The 17,452-nt window shown below is 42.1% G+C and overlaps 1 protein-coding gene across 3 annotated transcripts in view; it reads left to right on the top strand.

The window, feature by feature from the left end:
• Positions 1-16,209, top strand: part of CHST12 (carbohydrate sulfotransferase 12) — a 61,976-nt gene extending 45,767 nt beyond the window's left edge. For all 3 annotated transcript variants that reach the window (XM_088451895.1, XM_088451893.1, XM_088451892.1), the window contains one exon: positions 14,497-16,209. In XM_088451895.1, the coding sequence (XP_088308021.1) occupies positions 14,577-15,839 (1,263 nt within the window). In that variant the 5' untranslated portion in view covers positions 14,497-14,576 and the 3' untranslated portion in view covers positions 15,840-16,209. The remainder of the gene's footprint in view (positions 1-14,496) is intronic.
• Positions 16,210-17,452: the final 1,243 nt, after the last annotated feature.

Here is a 17,452-nt window from a genome sequence, read left to right as displayed (position 1 = left end):
CATTACGTTACTGGAGGAGGCTGTTTTATACGAATGTATCAGGATGTAGTTAGATTACCAGCAGCCGGAATGCCACATACAGAAATCCCAACAGCCGGCATTCTGAACAAAGGTAAGCGGAGCTTCTTCAGTCTTAGCTGCGGGGTTAGGCGCCGACCTGGGAGGATTAGGCTCAGGGTGGTTAGGCACTAGGGAGGGGATGTTAGGGTTAGGCACCACTAAAGGAGGGTTTGGTTGGGGGATAGGGATAGCATACTTGCCACCCCTGTCGGGATCTTCAAGTATCGGGATGCCGGTGGCGGGATTTGAACCGGTGGCTATTGAGCTGCCGGTACTTCATACCCATTCCGAATGGGCTCAGCGTTCGTTTTTGCATTCAGACTAAAAACTTACACTTTTAGGAGCTTGATGAATTGTGTAACTACTATGTCCACATACTAATGTAGGCCTATGCACCTCAGTATAGGGAGAGGAGGGGGGAAGCAAGGCGGTCACAAATCATGAACACAGACACACACACACACGTCTCTTGGTCCAGGCTGAAGCACTGTTGCTGGTTATATTATCACCATTTTTATAATGTGTGTGTGTATAATATACTAACTGAAGTACCTGGTGTTGTCTGGGTTTAAATCTTGGATGTAACTGTCAACATTTTAAAATTAATTAGCAGCTCTTTCAACACATCTATGAGTAAAGTTCTGCCCGGCGCACTCCGCTGTGAGTTCCGATTGGGACCCCAACCACTCCATTAGGCATCCCAGACCAATTTCCACCCCTCTGTGAAGTTTCATCCAAATTGATCCAGTGGAAGGCCCAGAACAGGCTCCCCGGGTCAAAGTTCTGCCCAGCGTACACCAGCAGGAGGTCTGACTAGAACCCTAACCTTCCTAAAATATGTCCAGGATCCAACTGGGCTACCTCACTTTGGTTTCCCATTCAGTGCAGAGGTGTCTGGTGCATAACCAGACAAACAGACTACTGAATTTTGTAAGGTATGTATGTGTGTGTATATATATATATATATATATATATATATATATATATATATATATATATATATATATATATATATATATATATATATATATATATATATATATATAATTTTATTTTATTTTGCTGGTTATAATGGTGGTGGTATTATATCACAGGGTAAAATGTTGTTTTATTTCAAACAGTCGAAATACAAAAAAAAAATAATTTGAGCTTGTGGAGAACTCCCCAAAACTATTGTTGCATCTAAATTTTTGTGTATTGGGGTCTCTAGGCCGTGAGGAAGTCATGTTCGCACGCTATATATCTCTCAGACCTTAATTATCCATTGGTCGCCCTTCAAAACTCCATATTCCATTGTGGACATTATCTTTCCTATCCAAAGTGCATCCTTCACTGCTCCACACCATTTCTTTTATTGTACCAGATGTCATTCTGTATGCGCTTCTTAAATGACAATATGCCAGTTAAATCCTGTACAGAGTTGTTTTTGGGGAATGTTTAAGGAAACCCAGACTGGGACATTATTTATAGGTTTCATGTCTGTGCTATTAACGAGAGGGCAATAAAACCCTCTTATTGGCCCTTTTCTTTATGAGAGCAAGTCCACAAGGATAAAATTAAGACTGTTATTGGGGCGGTCAGGCTCCTCATTAAACTTTTAACATTCTTGATGTTGACATTAAACTGAAGTTGTAGAAACTATTTAAAAAAACAAAACATTAATTCCTACAATTCAAACATTCAGATGTGAACCATACAGGGCAGCACAGTTGGGATAGTGATTACCATTACTGCCTCATAACACTGAGGTCCTGGGTTTAATTCCTACTAAGCCCTATCTGTGAGGAGTTTGTATGTTTTCCCATTTTCTAATACTCTGGTTTCCTTCCCCTCTCCAAAAAACATACTGGTAGGTCAATTGGCTGCTGACAAATAAATGAACCCCAGAATGTGTTCCCATGTGGGAATATAGAGTGTAAGCTCCACTGGGGCAGGGACTGATGTGAATAAATATGGTCTCTAAAGCGCTGTGTAATGTGTGTGCGCTTTATAAATAATTGCATAAAATTAATTGTTCATCATTGCCCGTACTTGCGACCTTTGGGCTGCCCCCTCCAGGAGGGAGCCGTCAGGTCGCATCTGCTGGGGGCGTGGAGCAGCTGAAATGGATGGTTCAAGCGTCATCTGTGCCAAGATAATGCAATTCACTGTGAAACGCGTCATCGGCCACCTGTACTGCCAACTTCACTCGGGAAGTGGGCGGCTGCAGCCAGGGTAGCACCCTACAATCATTTCAGGGTAGCAGCAGGGAGACTTCGAATCTTTTCTGGACGCCGGCAACATCATCTGATTTTCGGGGTCTCCCAGCCCTTCCGGGAAAGTGCGCAAGTATGGTGTTAACCCTGGCTTTTCTCTACAGCCCTGTTATAAAGACCCTCCCATGTGTCTGTTAATTATACATTGACAAAAAAAAATCACACTGTTTAAGCAACTTCTACGGCTATTCTGACATTAAAGGAAAGACCAGCCAGCCCAGTTCTCCTTCTTGCACAACAAGGTAAACATTTTGAAGGTTACACTTTCACCTCAATAAAAACACATTTCTCTTGACTTTTTTTTTCTTAACAGACTAGGGGGCCTATGTATCAAAGCTTGATGTGAGATAAAATTGTGAGATATAAATCACCAACCAATCAGCTTCTAACTTACATTTTATAGACTGTGTTTGAAAAATGACAGGAGCTGATTGGTTAATACTTTTTCTCTCATCAAGCTTTGATACATAGGACCCTGTATCGCCAAAATAAAGGGAGAAAATGCATTTTATATGTTGATTGTAAAGATCTTTGCATGTGATCTATGGTGGTCTCGGCTTATTTCTGCTTAATCTCTATTTGCCTTTGCAAGTTATCTCTCCGGGCTGCTTAAAACAATTATAATAAAACCATAATTCAGGGTATAATTGTGCTTTAGCTGACAGTGGGAACATTAGACCACTGATAAGAATGAAGCATAAGGTACAGTATACACCTGAACGATGAATGAAGCAATATATCATCGCCATACACACTGAACGATCTGCGTCGTTTGTGGAATCGTCTCATCTAATGTGTGATGGGGTGATTCCACAAAAGACGTGTGTAAACTGCAGAAAGGGTGTACACATGTATATATGATGGTCGGGCAGATTAGTCGAAAGTGCCAACATTTGCAATTTGCATGATATATAATATAGTGTGTACCCAGCTCTAGGGCCCGTATTCAATTAGGCGCGATAATTTCGCAGCCGTCGGCGAAATGTACTTTTCACCTACATCGCGTGTTTTTTGGTGAATTCACTTTTCGTGCGCGGCCCCGCTTTTCGCACTATTCAATTCCGAAGGACACAGAAATGGGACCCGGCAAAATGCAAACAGGCAAAGTGATGTACGATTTGGGGAAATCAGCCTGACACCCCTCAAAAGATGCACTAACATTGGGGACCAATTGGAGGTCCGACCCCCTAGTATGTCTTCTGGGATCCATTGTTACCACTCTGAAGTTTTCTTCCAAATGCATCCAGTTGGAAGGCTCAGAACAGGGCCCCGGGTCAAAGTTCTGCCCAGTGCACACCAACGGGAGATCCGACCAGGACCGTAACCCCCCTAAGACCTGTCAGGATCCAATTGGACCACCTCGCGTTAGCTTTTCATTCGGTGGAAGGGTATCCTAGGGCATAACCACACAAACAAATGGACTACTGAATTTTATAGTGCGTGTGATATAGAATTTTATTTCTGGTAATAGTAGTGGTAGTATTATATCACGGGGTAACATGTTTTATTTCACAAAGTCATAGTACAAAAAAAAAAATGAGGAAACCTGCAGAGAACTCCCCAAAACTCGCAATTGTATTGTTGCATCTAATTTTTTGTGTTTTGGCGTCTCTAGGCCGTAAGGGAGTCATGTTCGCTCGCTAGATCTCTCTCAGACCTTAATTATCCATTGGTCAGTCTTCGAAACTCCATTGTGGACATTATCTTTCCTAGCCAAAGTGCATCCTTCCCTGCTCCACATCATTTAATTTATTGTACCAGCTGTCATTCTGTATACTCTGCTTTAGTGTGATTATGCCAGTTAAATCCTGGATAGAGTTGTACTTCAGGAATGTTTTAGGAAACCCAGAATGGGACATTATAGGTTTGCATGTCTTTGTGCTATTAACGAGAGGGCAATATAACCCTTTTATTGGCCCTTTTTTTCAGCATGTCTTCATTATGAGAGCAAGTCCACAAGGATAAAATCAAGACCGTTACTGGGGCGGTCAGGCTCCTCATTGACTTTTAACGTTCTTGATGATGACATTAAACTGAAGTTGTAAAAACTATTTAAAAAACAAAACAAAAAACGTAAAATTCAAACATTCAGATGTGAACCGTAAAGGGGAGCACAGTTAGTATAGTGATTACCATTATTGCCTCACAGCACTGAGGTCCTGGGTTTAATTCCCACTAAGCCTTATCTGTGAGGAGTTTTGTGCCCAATTCCATCCCTCAGCTTAGGTTTTGTGCTCTTCAACAAAAAGCACTGGCATGGAGCAGGGTGCAGGTGGGTAGGAGATGGCATAGTATTATGGTATGTAATTTGCATGCTCCTGTGCATTTTCAATCTGTCCCCCTCCTTGATGACCTGTAGGAGGAACGAGCAACAGGTTACCTTTTGAAGGGCAGTGATCACAAAATATTGCAACAATAACAGGTATTTTCTGTGCTTGGAGTATTGTAGTCTATAGCTAGGTACACGTTTAGAAGAAATATCGCCCGATCGTCGACATCGGCCAGTGTGTACGTACTATGCTGGGCTATGTGCGCTCACCCAGGGTCGTTCATCACACCGACAGATCTGCGGTACATGTTGCTCAATCTGTCAATGTGGTGAACGACTTCATGCATTTGGATGCGTTTGGTGAACGACATATCGTGCGGTTGGTCACCAGATCGTGTGGTGTATGGACCGCTCGATATGTCATTGGTTGCATCATAGTTCGCCTGATATGTACGCACCTAATCTCTTGTCAAGTATTCTCTGGGTGCATTCGCTGAGAAAAATTTTGGTATTACGTAATTAAAGGATAATAAAACAAACCCATTGCGGCCCTGAGACTAGTGACTGCGCTTAGACTCTGCTGTTCAGCGCTACTCTGGCAGTTTCTCACAAGTTGAGTGTTTCACACTATTGGTCAATTCAGTTTGTGGTACATTTCAGGTAATGGCCTCCTAAATCTCCACGGATTATAGGGTATGTAAAAACTATGCATTATAGGACACAAGAGCTTACTCCCTCGTGGTCATCTTCCTCTTTAGGCTTTTTGTTATTAGTTTTTGAGATGAGATTTTGGCATCTGGTCTCAGATGTGAAAAGGAAGTACTGGAGGTTTTAACGGATATCAATCTGATGGTATCTGTTTTTGCCTGTAAAGCGGAATTTGTTTCAGTTGTAAGTTGCTTAATGTAATATGTACTTAGGGTTCAGAAAAATTACTGCAAAATTTGGTTTTATGTCCTTTTTGGTGTCTAACAATCTGTTATGGTGGGTACACACTACACGATATGCTCCCTGAGCGTTATCGTCTAGTGTGTCCCCGGCAGGCTGTGCTCAATGTCGTTCATGACATTGAGCACACCCGCTGAACGATATCATGAACGATATCGTTCAGCGCCGGGCTCTCTCCCCCATTCCCTGACATGCAGCAACCTGACGAGATCGTCAGGTTGGCCTGCATGTCAGCCCGATGAACGATGATGACGAACGACCCGCGGGAACGCGCGTCATCGTTATCGTTCATCTTTTTGGTGTTAAAAATGGACTATAAAGTGGACGACGTAACGATATCGTTCAGTCGTCCACTTTATCGCCCAGTGTGTACGCACCTTAAGTCTACAATATTCGTAATGAAAATTCTGTGAGCTATGACAGGACAAAGTCTGAGGTTATGCACATTGGCTCTGGGCATTGTAAAACAGACTAATGCCGCATACACACTAGATGATAAGTTGGACGATATTAACGATATCGTTATCGTTCATCCCATTCAATATCGTCCAGTGTGTATGCGCATCGTTAACGATGTCTTTCATCGCCCGTACTTGCAGGGCAGCCTGACAATGTCGTCAGGTTCTGCAAGTACGGGGATGAGGGAGGGTGCTGTCACTGAACGATATCATTAACGATATTGTTCAGTGTGTATGCTCAATGTGCAGGGGATACACTTAACGATATTGCTCATGGAGCATATCGTTAATGGTGTACGCGGCTTAAGGAAAAAAGTAACTAAGTAACTAGCAGTGCACAGGGTATTCTGTTGTTCAGCCCTGTGCCCTCACTGTGCAGTGTAGCCAGAGGCACAGCCCTGCGGGGAAGTTCCAGTTGTTGTCAATTGCACAGTACAGGTTGAGCCTCCCATATACAAAATGCTTGGACCAGAGGTATTTCTGATATCAGAATATTCCGTATGTTGGAATATGTGCATACCATAATGAAACATCTTTGGAATGGGACCCAAATCTAAACACAGAATGCATTTGTTTCATATACACCTTATACACACAGCCTGCAGGTAATTGTATACAATATTTCAATAATTTTGTGGCTCAAACAAAATTTGTGTACATACATGAAATTTGTTTCATATACACAAAGCCTCAAGGTAATTTTATGCAATATTTTTAATAATTTTGTGCCTATCTCGGTCATGCTAAAAAAAAATCTAGTATTTCGCAATATTCCATATTTTGGAAAATTTGGATATGGGAGACTCAACCTGTACTGCAGAGTCTGGGAAAACTTTCTTAGTGGTCAATCGTAATGATAGCACAGCACTGTAGCACACTGGGCGTGAAAACCAGTTATTGTAGTTCTGTGTTACAGGAAAGGTTTCTGTGAGGGAGGTGTAGAGAACAGAGTACATCTTGACATCACTGTTTCTAAAATGGCTGCCTCACTTGGACCCTTTGTGGGTAGGGGGAATAATCCATGGACCTGATTACCCAAAATGGCTGCCTCACCGTTGCATTATATTGATGGTTTTTGCGCAAATCTAAACCTTTGTTTTATGATCATGGTTTCTGTAAAGCACCTTAAGTCGCATTGGAGGAAAGCGCTATGTACATAATATGATAATTTATAATAAAAAAAACACTGCACATCCCGATCAACATGTGATTGGTATCCACTGTATAGTGATCGTGATGGATGGTAAACACGTTGAGGCAATAGCAAAAAAAAAAAATTCCAGACATGCTAATGGTGCCCTGTCAGGTTGATCCATTTTGCCCAATATAACCCTATATTGGGGAGTTACCCGCGCCAGCCAATTCAATCAGTGGGGGTTTATCCTGCGTGTTAAGAGCCAGAGGAAGACTTCTCCTTGCAGATTCAGGAGCTGTGAAGAAATGTTGACGATAAAAGGTTCCCTGATTGGGGTTTAACGTGTGGGGAATTGGTTCCGCATTATACACGGAATCAATAGGTTAGCGCACGTTAACATAGTGTTTACCGCGCAGGGAAAAGGCTGATTAATGGAATAGTTATTCCCCACTCGGCGAGATCAATTGGCTGCTGGACATATCCTGCGCCTAATTGAATTCCCCTCCGTGTCTCACCCAGTCTGACCGGCCCATGTAAGTATCCTTTCCTCCCAGTGATTTACCAAACTTGTTAAAACAAAATGACTTCAGCTTTTAGCAATAATTTTTTTTTATTATTATTTATTTTTTTTTTTGATATTTTACAAAACTTTCTTTTTTGTTTTCTTTTTCCCTCCAATTTTATTTGCGTGGCTGTACTAAAGACCTGTCCAGCAGGTCTGTTTCTTTTTACATTTGTAACTCGTTGCTACTTGCTCTCTTCTATTTTAAGAATGTTTTGTAATTCCAATATACATTACTCTCCTTTCTGTAAACCTGTCACTGACAACTTTGTCATAATTCAACATTCTTTGTGCTGCACAGCATAGTGAAGGGGAGATTTCACTTTTGTGTAATATTTGAGGAACAAGAATAACTTTCAGAAAGGCACTAGGTATCCAGAATACCCATTTGAGAAATGTAAAACTCACAGCTACGTATAATCAGCTTGAGCAAGCACGAGGAGGAGAAATTGTGGTTTCTTGAATAGAGTTCAAAAGATGCATTTAACTATGTGATGTAGCTTTCCATAACCAACCCAGAAACCAATGGTGCAGATATCAAGATTACTTGCAGTATGTCACCTTCAGTATCACTTGTGATGCATTTGCAAAAAAATAAAACACAGCAAGAACAAAAGCTGCGTTTGCGCATTCGGCTAATACGTGCTGGATATGATTGTGTATGGGCCTGATTCAGACCCACTCGCGAGCGGCTGTCCGCTCACAAGTGGGTCGATGTTCTTCACTGAGCATGCGCACGACGGAGGGTGCTCCGTCGTGCGCATGCGCCAGACGCGACGAGCGAAGGAAAGTCCTTCGCTCGTTGTGTCTGATCAAAGGGGGCGTGCTGTCGATGTTGATTGACAGCACGCCCCCTTTGGTGGGCGTGCCTCCCTGACGGGGGCGTTCCTACGGGAACGCCTCCCGTCAGAAGCCGGCCCACTGACATCACTAGTGATGTCAGTGGGAGTGATTTTGGCTCTGATAGAGCCAAAAGCACTCCGGAGTTTGCGGTTGAAAACCTCAACCGCAGGCTCCGGCTCGCAGTTTCGATGGTCGCGATGGTCAAGACCATCGCGGCCATCAAAATGCACGCTCGTATAGGCTGTGGGTGGTGACCCACAGCTATACGAGCGTCCAGGAGGACGCTCCATTTTCATGGAGGGCGGCCCTCATTCAGAGCGTACGGCTCTGAATGAGGGCCTATGTCCGCTAATGCTTCCACTATGCAAGTAGTATGGAGCTCTCTCGTTTGTTTTAATACTAACAGCCCATTCCTTTCAATGGTGCTTCCAGCATGTGTGCTATGTTTAGGTTCCACATGGACATTAGGGGACAATTGGAAACTCTGGTAATACATTCATTATTTTAGAAACAAATGAGTGTAAAAAAAAAAAAAAAAAAAAAAGATCCACAGTAGGCAATGTGGCAATTTTATTTTTGCATTTCCGCATTTCAAGTTATGCACTGGTTTCACCAGTCTAAACATCTATTTAAATCAATATGCCCATGTTTTGATGAGTTTACAGGTGATCAGGAAATGTGAAGTCTGTAATAACATTGCATCAAATACTAGCCTACTACCAAGTTAAAAACCTCCCCTTTTTTATTAATTTCAACTTTTTAGCTTTTTTTTCCTAAACTACTACTCGACTTTTCCTAATTTATGGCATTAGTCAGGGATTATGGTACTAGTGCTCCCGCTGGGCTGCTTTGGCAGATGCGCCCTGCTCATTTTTTGAGTGTTGACAGGCGCCCTGCACTTGTCAGGAGGGCGACACACACTGGGGAGCCACCATGGAGCATTAAGAGATGGCTGGAGCAACTGGCTGGGTACCTGGCTACATCTCCTCCCCCTGGAGGTGCACACCAATAAAACAAAAGGAAGGCGTTGTTTCTACCCAATGCTGCAGCCGGTCATGGGCTTGGTCCCTCCAAGAGCCCTGGCACACCCGAGGGGTACAGAGATGACAGGTGATGGTCACCTGTGGTGACCATCATTCATAGCAATGATAACCCCAGGGGAGTGCACACTAATAGGAAGGAGGATCCCGAGGTTTCCACTCAATGCTGCCCTTGGCCCTGCAGCCGCACACAAGCCAGGCAGTGGGAGCTATTAAAGCTAGGTACACACTACAATTTATCATGCAATCTTGTACTGTTAGCCAATTTGCGCGACCATTGTATAGTGAGTATATCCAATACATTGTTTGTGGCATCATCCCATCGGATGTCCTGCAAATTCGATGGGATGATTCAGGTGTGTACCCAGCTTAAGACTCACAACCGCCCCTGCCTGTCCGCCACCTACTGTGCATGGAAAGGAAATAGGAGCCACCTTGAGCCCACCTAGAGAGAGGCACCACGATAGGACTACAGTGAGGAGGTAGGCATCTTGGAGATGATCAGCAACTTTAAAGTTTAGGCTCCCAAAAGTACCTGAAGACTGATTTAACATAGTTATTCCTTCTAGTTTACAGTTAAAATGACCAGTTCTGCTAAAAGGAGATATAGAAACCAAACACTGTACTTGAGATGAGGTTTAAAGGCATTACACATTATTGATAACGATTTGACTGATTCCGATGCATCGGAACGACAAATCGTCAATATAGTGTGGTGTGTATGCACTACATCGTGTAGTGCGCGTTCCCGTGGGGTAGTCAGCCGCATCGCCTGATCTTTTGTACATGCAGGAAGATGAGGTAATGCGACTAACTATGCCATGCAGCGGGGGCCGGCATAATGGGTGGTCGAGCCCCCGTCGACCAATGTGTACCGACCACCCGATATGTCGGCCCATCGGCAGTAGGATCGTGGGTCGCATCGCTGGGTACACAATCATTTAGTGTGTACCCAGCTTAAGATAAAGTCTCACGGGAGCTGTCTGTGAACTCCGCATTGCTAAATATGTGAATTGGGGCACTACTGTGTGGCGGCATAATGTCACATTGCATATAGTGTAATACGATACCCTCATTTCATATATTAATGTATTACCATAAATGTATAAATCAGCTTTAGCGTCGCGTCCAAAATTTTGCCCTTCACAATCAAAATATGTCCTTCTCACTGATAAGTGCCCTTACCAAAAAAATCCTTGAGTGGACACTAGGGATTGTCTATATTTTATTGTTTTTCTACTTTTTGTATGTATAATTTTTTTGTAATTCTTTGGTTGATGTGCACCTAAAAAAATGTGCTTATTATGAAGCGCAGAGTGCGTCCGGGACCACAGGGGGAGTAACTAATTCAGGTCATTTTGCTGTGAGCCCTCCTGCAAATTGGGAACTGACCTTGTGACTGTGCCTCCTTCACTTCAGTCCCATGCTCCATTATGAAATAATGTTTCAATGTTTCTGCGCTTAAGTGTAAAACTCGGCACTTAGGAATCGATTCAGAGTTGCAAACAAGTTGGTCGCGATTGCACTCGCGGCCAACTTGTATTGTGTGCACGGTACTAAATGCAGATATTTGTAAAATGCTTCGACACAAAATACATTTTCTTTCATGGGTAAAAACAAGTTCAATGTAAATTTTCTCTGCAATACTAAAAAGCTTTTGCAACAATAATACAAAAACAAAAAAAACTACTGTTTGCAGGCCAAGTTCCACAGCACTGAAAACTTAATATTTTAAATGAAATTAAAAAAATGCATAGTATATAAATATTCACCCCCTCCTAAAAAAAAATAAAAATGTTTTTTTTTTTTTTCTTTTAACAAAAGCAGCTTTATTATATATTCACAATAAAAAGATTTTGGTAACGTGAGTATCCACCCGCTTATGGGGATTATCTGTGTGTCTGCATGTAGCCAGCCAGCCCATTGCTTTTCCAGCCGCAGTCGCCAACGTCGGTATCGGCACTTACACCCACTCCATGCTGGGTGTCAAAGAACCATCTGAAACAGGCGTCATATCTTCGTCCACATGCTACGAATGAGCACAGAAGACAACCTACACATTTACGACACTCCCATGACACGGCTCGGCTCTGTGTGATCAAATGGTCGCCGCCTATAAACACCCATTGAAAGAGTAGTCCATTAATGGATGAATGATCCATTGCTCCCTACTTACAATCTGCACCCGTGTGTGACTGCATGCTCAAGCACAGGTGCTGTGATAGTTTTCTACGGCGCGTGCGCACTTTGTAGATATCTGAGATCCACCCGCATTCGGCTCAGAATCGGGCATTTATGGGCAAACCTTTGGTGAAGTGATAGAAATTAGCTGTTCATCCTGCTAATTCTTCTTTTTTTAATCCAGTGATTTTTTTTATTTTTTGCAGCTGGATTTAAAGCGCCTACTTATTTTTATTTTTTTCCCCAACGTGTCAAATTTTACCTTTTAAAACATATATATTTTGCTTTTATTAGAAATTGGTACTCTTTAAATAGACCTCATTTTGTAGCTTGTCTCTAACAAATGGAATACTGTAGATTTCCCTTCCAGTCTATGATGCACTAGTGCAGTGGTTCTCAAACTCTGTCCTCAGGACCCCACACAGGTGACCTAGCAGGTGCACAGGTGTAGTCATTAGTCACTGACACATTTTAAAAGATCCACAGGTGGAGCTAATTATTTCACTTGTGATTCTGTGAGGAGACCTGGAAAACATGCACTGTTTGGGTTCCTGAGGACCGAGTTTGAGAACCTGCGCACTATTAGAAATGCTTGTTTGTGTGACATAAAAGATAATAAGAGAGGGCCAGTAATTGACACATCTGGGTATCACAGAATCAAAATTTAGGCGATAACTATTAATACAAATATAATTTTTAACAGCTACAAATAGAAGTTAAGATGGCCACAAGTCTAAAGATTATCTGTCCAACCAGCCAACTAGTTGATTGGTTGGAATGAACATCTGGTAATGTGTGAAAGCAAATGACAATCTGCACCCTTTCCCCTTCCCGACTTAACCATACTTGTTTTCAGTTCTCAGTCCAGATGTGCTGCAGCCAGCAGAGGGAAAGTATGAATGCTGCCAGACGCAGAGGACCAGGAGATGGATGCAGGGAATGGTGCTAACAAACTTGCACCTAATTGCGTGCACAGAACTACATGCATATAATCACTGTATGTAGAGTTATGCTCATCTTTGTGGTGCACCTGCCCCCGACACACACTCTTAGTGCACCATGATGATGATGATGAATTTACACCTGCCTATACTTGGCGCAATGATCTTACAGGCAACAGGTGTATTTATGCTTTTCAACTCTGTAATTCCGTCATCTCACCCTCTGAACTGTGCATGTCTTCTTATCCTTCATTTCTATGGCACTACAAGGGTTTATGCAGCGCCTAACAAAGTGCATAAACAAGCGAAATCAAGAAAACAGTGACTGGCAGTACAATGTATGACTAGTACGTGATTTATAAACATTGCCGCGTCAGCCGTCGTAACACTCAAATAAGCAGCAGGGTGCAGAAACCAAGAGCTAGGTGCTGTTGTATGAAGTAGATGATAATGTAAGTAAGGGAAGGAGAAGCAAATAGGGGAAGAGGGCCCTGCTCGTGAGAGACAGACGGGTGACACAGATGGGGTAGACATTGAGTATGAGGGAGTGGGTTAGGATGAGCAATGGATGTCAATGATGAAGTGGGTCTTGAGAGCCAGTTATAAGTTTTGTGGAGAGTCTGATAGGGAGAGGCAGAGAATTCCGGAGGTAGGGAGCAGTATGGGCAATGAATGGGAACCCCAAAGTACAGCCCCTTCAGTTGCAAGTAGAGGTGCAATTTAAAATGAGACTTGCGTACGCGTGGTTTCAGAGCGTGCGCAGTGCGGAAACATACATGATGCGCTCTGCAGTGATGCTTAGGAAAAACAATAAAATGTTTGCTCTAAATTTTTTAGTGCGTTTGATGAGACACTGGAAGATTTAACTTATCAAAGCCCTTCCTAATGAGAATTATGTAATCTGTAAAATGTCTTACTATTGGTATGTAAAGTGTGTCCAGTTATATTGTGTAGCTTAGCGCAAGTCATTGATGCTACATCAGACAAAGTTCTTAAAATACTGTACGATTAATAGGATTGGATGGTTAAGAGAAAATGAACCTAACCACGTCTGGGATAGATTCAGTTCTCTGTTACACATTTCTTTATAAAAGTTACTAACATGTTTTTTATTTTATCAATTTTGAAAGTACTGTTTGTTTTGGCTTAATGGACCTTTTGCCCACTGTAGCCTTAGAGTGTAAAGATATAGGGGCATAACATTTGCGGGATATTCACCAAAACACCATTTTTTTTAAATTTTGGGTTGGTTTACCTGCAAATAATATTGATCTCCATGATTTAGCTAGGAGTGACTGCAGCAGATATCTCTGAAATCTTCTGTGGTCCCTCCGTTGCTGACCACAAAACAGCACCCATAAGTTTCTATAGGGCCTGCTATGTGGTTGAATTTACCAAGCTCTGGGATTCTTTGCATTCCAGTGCTTGGCCCTGGTAAATAACTCCATTTAAAGATGACATTATTCTATATTATCCTATATTAGCCTATGTGCTCCTGTATTGGGTTTCCTTTCAGAAAGGGAACCTCTGGGTTGCTCTGTCTCCGCTGGTGCACGAAACTGCGGATGGCTGTGCCTTTGCAGTACACTCCTAGACGCTGAACCGGTATCACTCTGCTTCCAGCTCTTCTTATCTGAGCCCGGCAAGAGCTTTTTGCCAAATTCATTTGGAAATGATGATTTTCATTTTGCGAATTTAGGCATAAAAACTTTGACGTTAAAAATGCGGATTATTAATTGTTTCACTTTAATCATGCTGTAGCTTCCTATAATGCTGTTTCTGGGTTTTTTTTGTTTGTTTTCAGGCTCATTCCAGCAGAATCAGAATGGAGGTCAGGAACCCTTGATTGACATCTCTATGAGGAGAAAATAGACTTTTTGAAGAATGACCAAGTCACGGCTTTTCTGTTTGCTGGTGGTCCTTGGCTCCGTCTTTATGATCCTTTTTATCATCGTTTATTGGGACAATGTTGGAGTAGCCAATTTTAACCTTCACACGACCTTCTCCAAGTCCCTGCCTCCTCACACAAGTAGGGAACACACAACTTCACTTCCCAGCACAGAGAACAGTGCTGTTTCGGATGTAGACAATTTTTTAGATAGTTTTCTTAATTTTGGGGTGACAAAGAATGAGTTTCAAAGCACAAAGGCAGTAAAGTTGGCCCAGCGAGGAACAAGTAGTTTGGAGGAAAATGTACGTGGCTATGACTGGTCCACGAGAACTAAATTGGAGGAAGGCATTCTAGACCAGGAGATAATTCAACAGGAAAGAAAACTGGATTTGCACAAGTTCTGTGACAATTCTAGCTTTTATTTTCCAACAAAGCATCGGGATTTTGATGACATTCCCAACAAGGAGCTAGATCACCTAATAGTTGATGATCGTCATGGTATTATTTATTGCTATGTGCCGAAAGTGGCCTGCACTAATTGGAAACGAGTTATGATTGTCTTGAGTGAGAGTCTCTTGGACAAAAAGGGAGTCCCATACCAGGATCCCCTACAGATCCCTAGGGAGGATGTTCACAACACAAGTAGTCATCTAACATTTAACAAGTTCTGGCGCAGATATGGAAAATTCTCCCGACACATGATGAAGATTAAGTTGAAAAAATACACCAAATTCATCTTTGTACGTGATCCTTTTGTCCGTCTCATCTCTGCATTCCGCAGCAAGTTTGAACTAGAAAATGAGGACTTCTACCGAAGTTTTGCTATACCTATCTTAACCCGCTATTCTAACCGAACCAATGTTCCCCCTTCTGCAGGTGAAGCTCTGTCTTCAGGAGCAAAGCCATCATTTTATCAATTTATACAGTATCTTTTGGATGCCCGGACTGAAGAAGAGAGACCGTTCAATGAACATTGGCGCCAGGTTTACCGCCTTTGTCACCCATGCCAGATTGACTATGATTTTGTTGGGAAGCTGGAGACCCTTGACGAGGATACTTCTCTACTGCTAAGACAATTAAATTTAGATTCTATCTTCCAGTTCCCCCCAAGTTACAGGAACAGGACTGCAAGTAGCTGGGAGGAGGACTGGTTTTCCAAGATTCCCCTAGAATGGAGACAAAAACTATACGAATTATTTGAGCCTGATTTTGTTCTTTTTGGGTACCCGAAACCTGAAAACCTATTAAACGGATGAAATGGGCTTAAAAAAAAAAACCCCACACAAAATACCAAAAACGAACAATATTTTGCTGCCTTTTGTCAAGATTTATTGGAATGATTCACATTTTCTACATATTTCTTTATTTCCTATTTCATGTGCAACGAGTGGTGAAAGCCCTTCCAGGTGATGAATTTATTTAGATGGCTGAGTTTCAATGAAGAATGTTTGTTTTTTATTTTTTACATTCTACACTTAAAAACAATCATTGCGATTCTACCTTCTCAGGAGTTCTCCTCAGAATGCTCTTTTACTGTTATTTTCTAAATTTAATATATTATTTAAACTATTTAATATAGTGTGCATTGAGGACGTGACCGATGAGTAAAGGCTTGGCTGTTTAAAATGTGTTATCTTGTGATGTGTTGCAGTGTGGGGTCATACACCATAACGACGGGGGGCTGAAGTGATGCTTGCCTGCTATTGAGAGTATTGGTCACACCATGTCAACATGATAAAGAAAACAGATCTGTCCCTTGCCCATAGATTATCAGGAGAAACCTGTTAAGTTATTTAATAGGTCTTCTTGCAACGTAAATGCTAACATCACCTTTCTAAGAGGAACTTTACTGTAAGTGACCCTCTAAGGGCCTTTGGGGCGGTTCTGTGATCCTCCGCCTTACTGTGACCCTCTATCTTTTATTTAAAAAAAAATAATAATTTTTGGCCGATCAACATTGAATCAGGGCTGGATGTTAATGCCACCATCGCTATGAATTTGTACGCAGCAGCTGTGTGAAAATATGCAAATGATGCAGCCCTTGGCATTTGTATTGAGAAGCCCGCCGGCGTCTTCGCTAATCCAAGCGACTGCGTATAAATATGCAGCTTTGATCGCAGATTAGTCTATCGGATTTCTGAGTTACCCTATGGTGTTGGAACTGAGACACCATTGTTACTGCATAGGAATTCGCAGCGACAACAGTAATGGAAGTTGGCACATGTGCAGTGCGCCTAACGCATCCGCAGATACCAGATAATCGCTCAACTTTGTATGCAACTTCTAAGTGGGTGGAGTTTATAGCAGCCTATAGCAAACCAGAGCACTAAGGTCTACACAACATGCAAGTTAGCCTATCTATTGTAGCCGGGGATTCCTTGCCACTTCCCAGGTAACCGTTATTTACATCTGTAATATAGTTTCGCCACCCAAGCCTTGACTATTATGGCCCCTTTCCAGGAGTAGGCTTGGGACAATCCACTGAGAGCAGTTCATTATACAATACTAAATGGTCAAGCAAATGTTATAGAACAACATTGTAGTTTTCAAACAAGACTTGCAAGAAAGGAAAAATTGTTTTATTTCTCAGGAACCTCTTTTTTTTTTTTTTAAGTTATGGAAACCTTTAAACAATGTCACAGGTTAAGCAGAATGTCTATAATCATAACATGTTATAATCATCCAAAATAACATTGAGAGTAACCACCCAAAGCCAAATTTTCTATACTACTAAGTTCCTAAAAACTGCCTTGGTCTGTTTTTGTAGGGTAAACCAATATCTACCACTCAGCTAACTAACCATCCAGCCGTCTATAAGTGGCCCTTTACCCACTTTACCTCCCCCAAATCGCCATGCACACACTTGCAC

This window comes from Taudactylus pleione, unplaced genomic scaffold (assembly GCF_031769625.1).
Source record: "Taudactylus pleione unplaced genomic scaffold, aTauple2 ptg000032l, whole genome shotgun sequence".
Lineage (NCBI taxonomy): Eukaryota > Metazoa > Chordata > Amphibia > Anura > Myobatrachidae > Taudactylus > Taudactylus pleione.
This window is presented reverse-complemented; position numbering and strand designations above follow the sequence as displayed.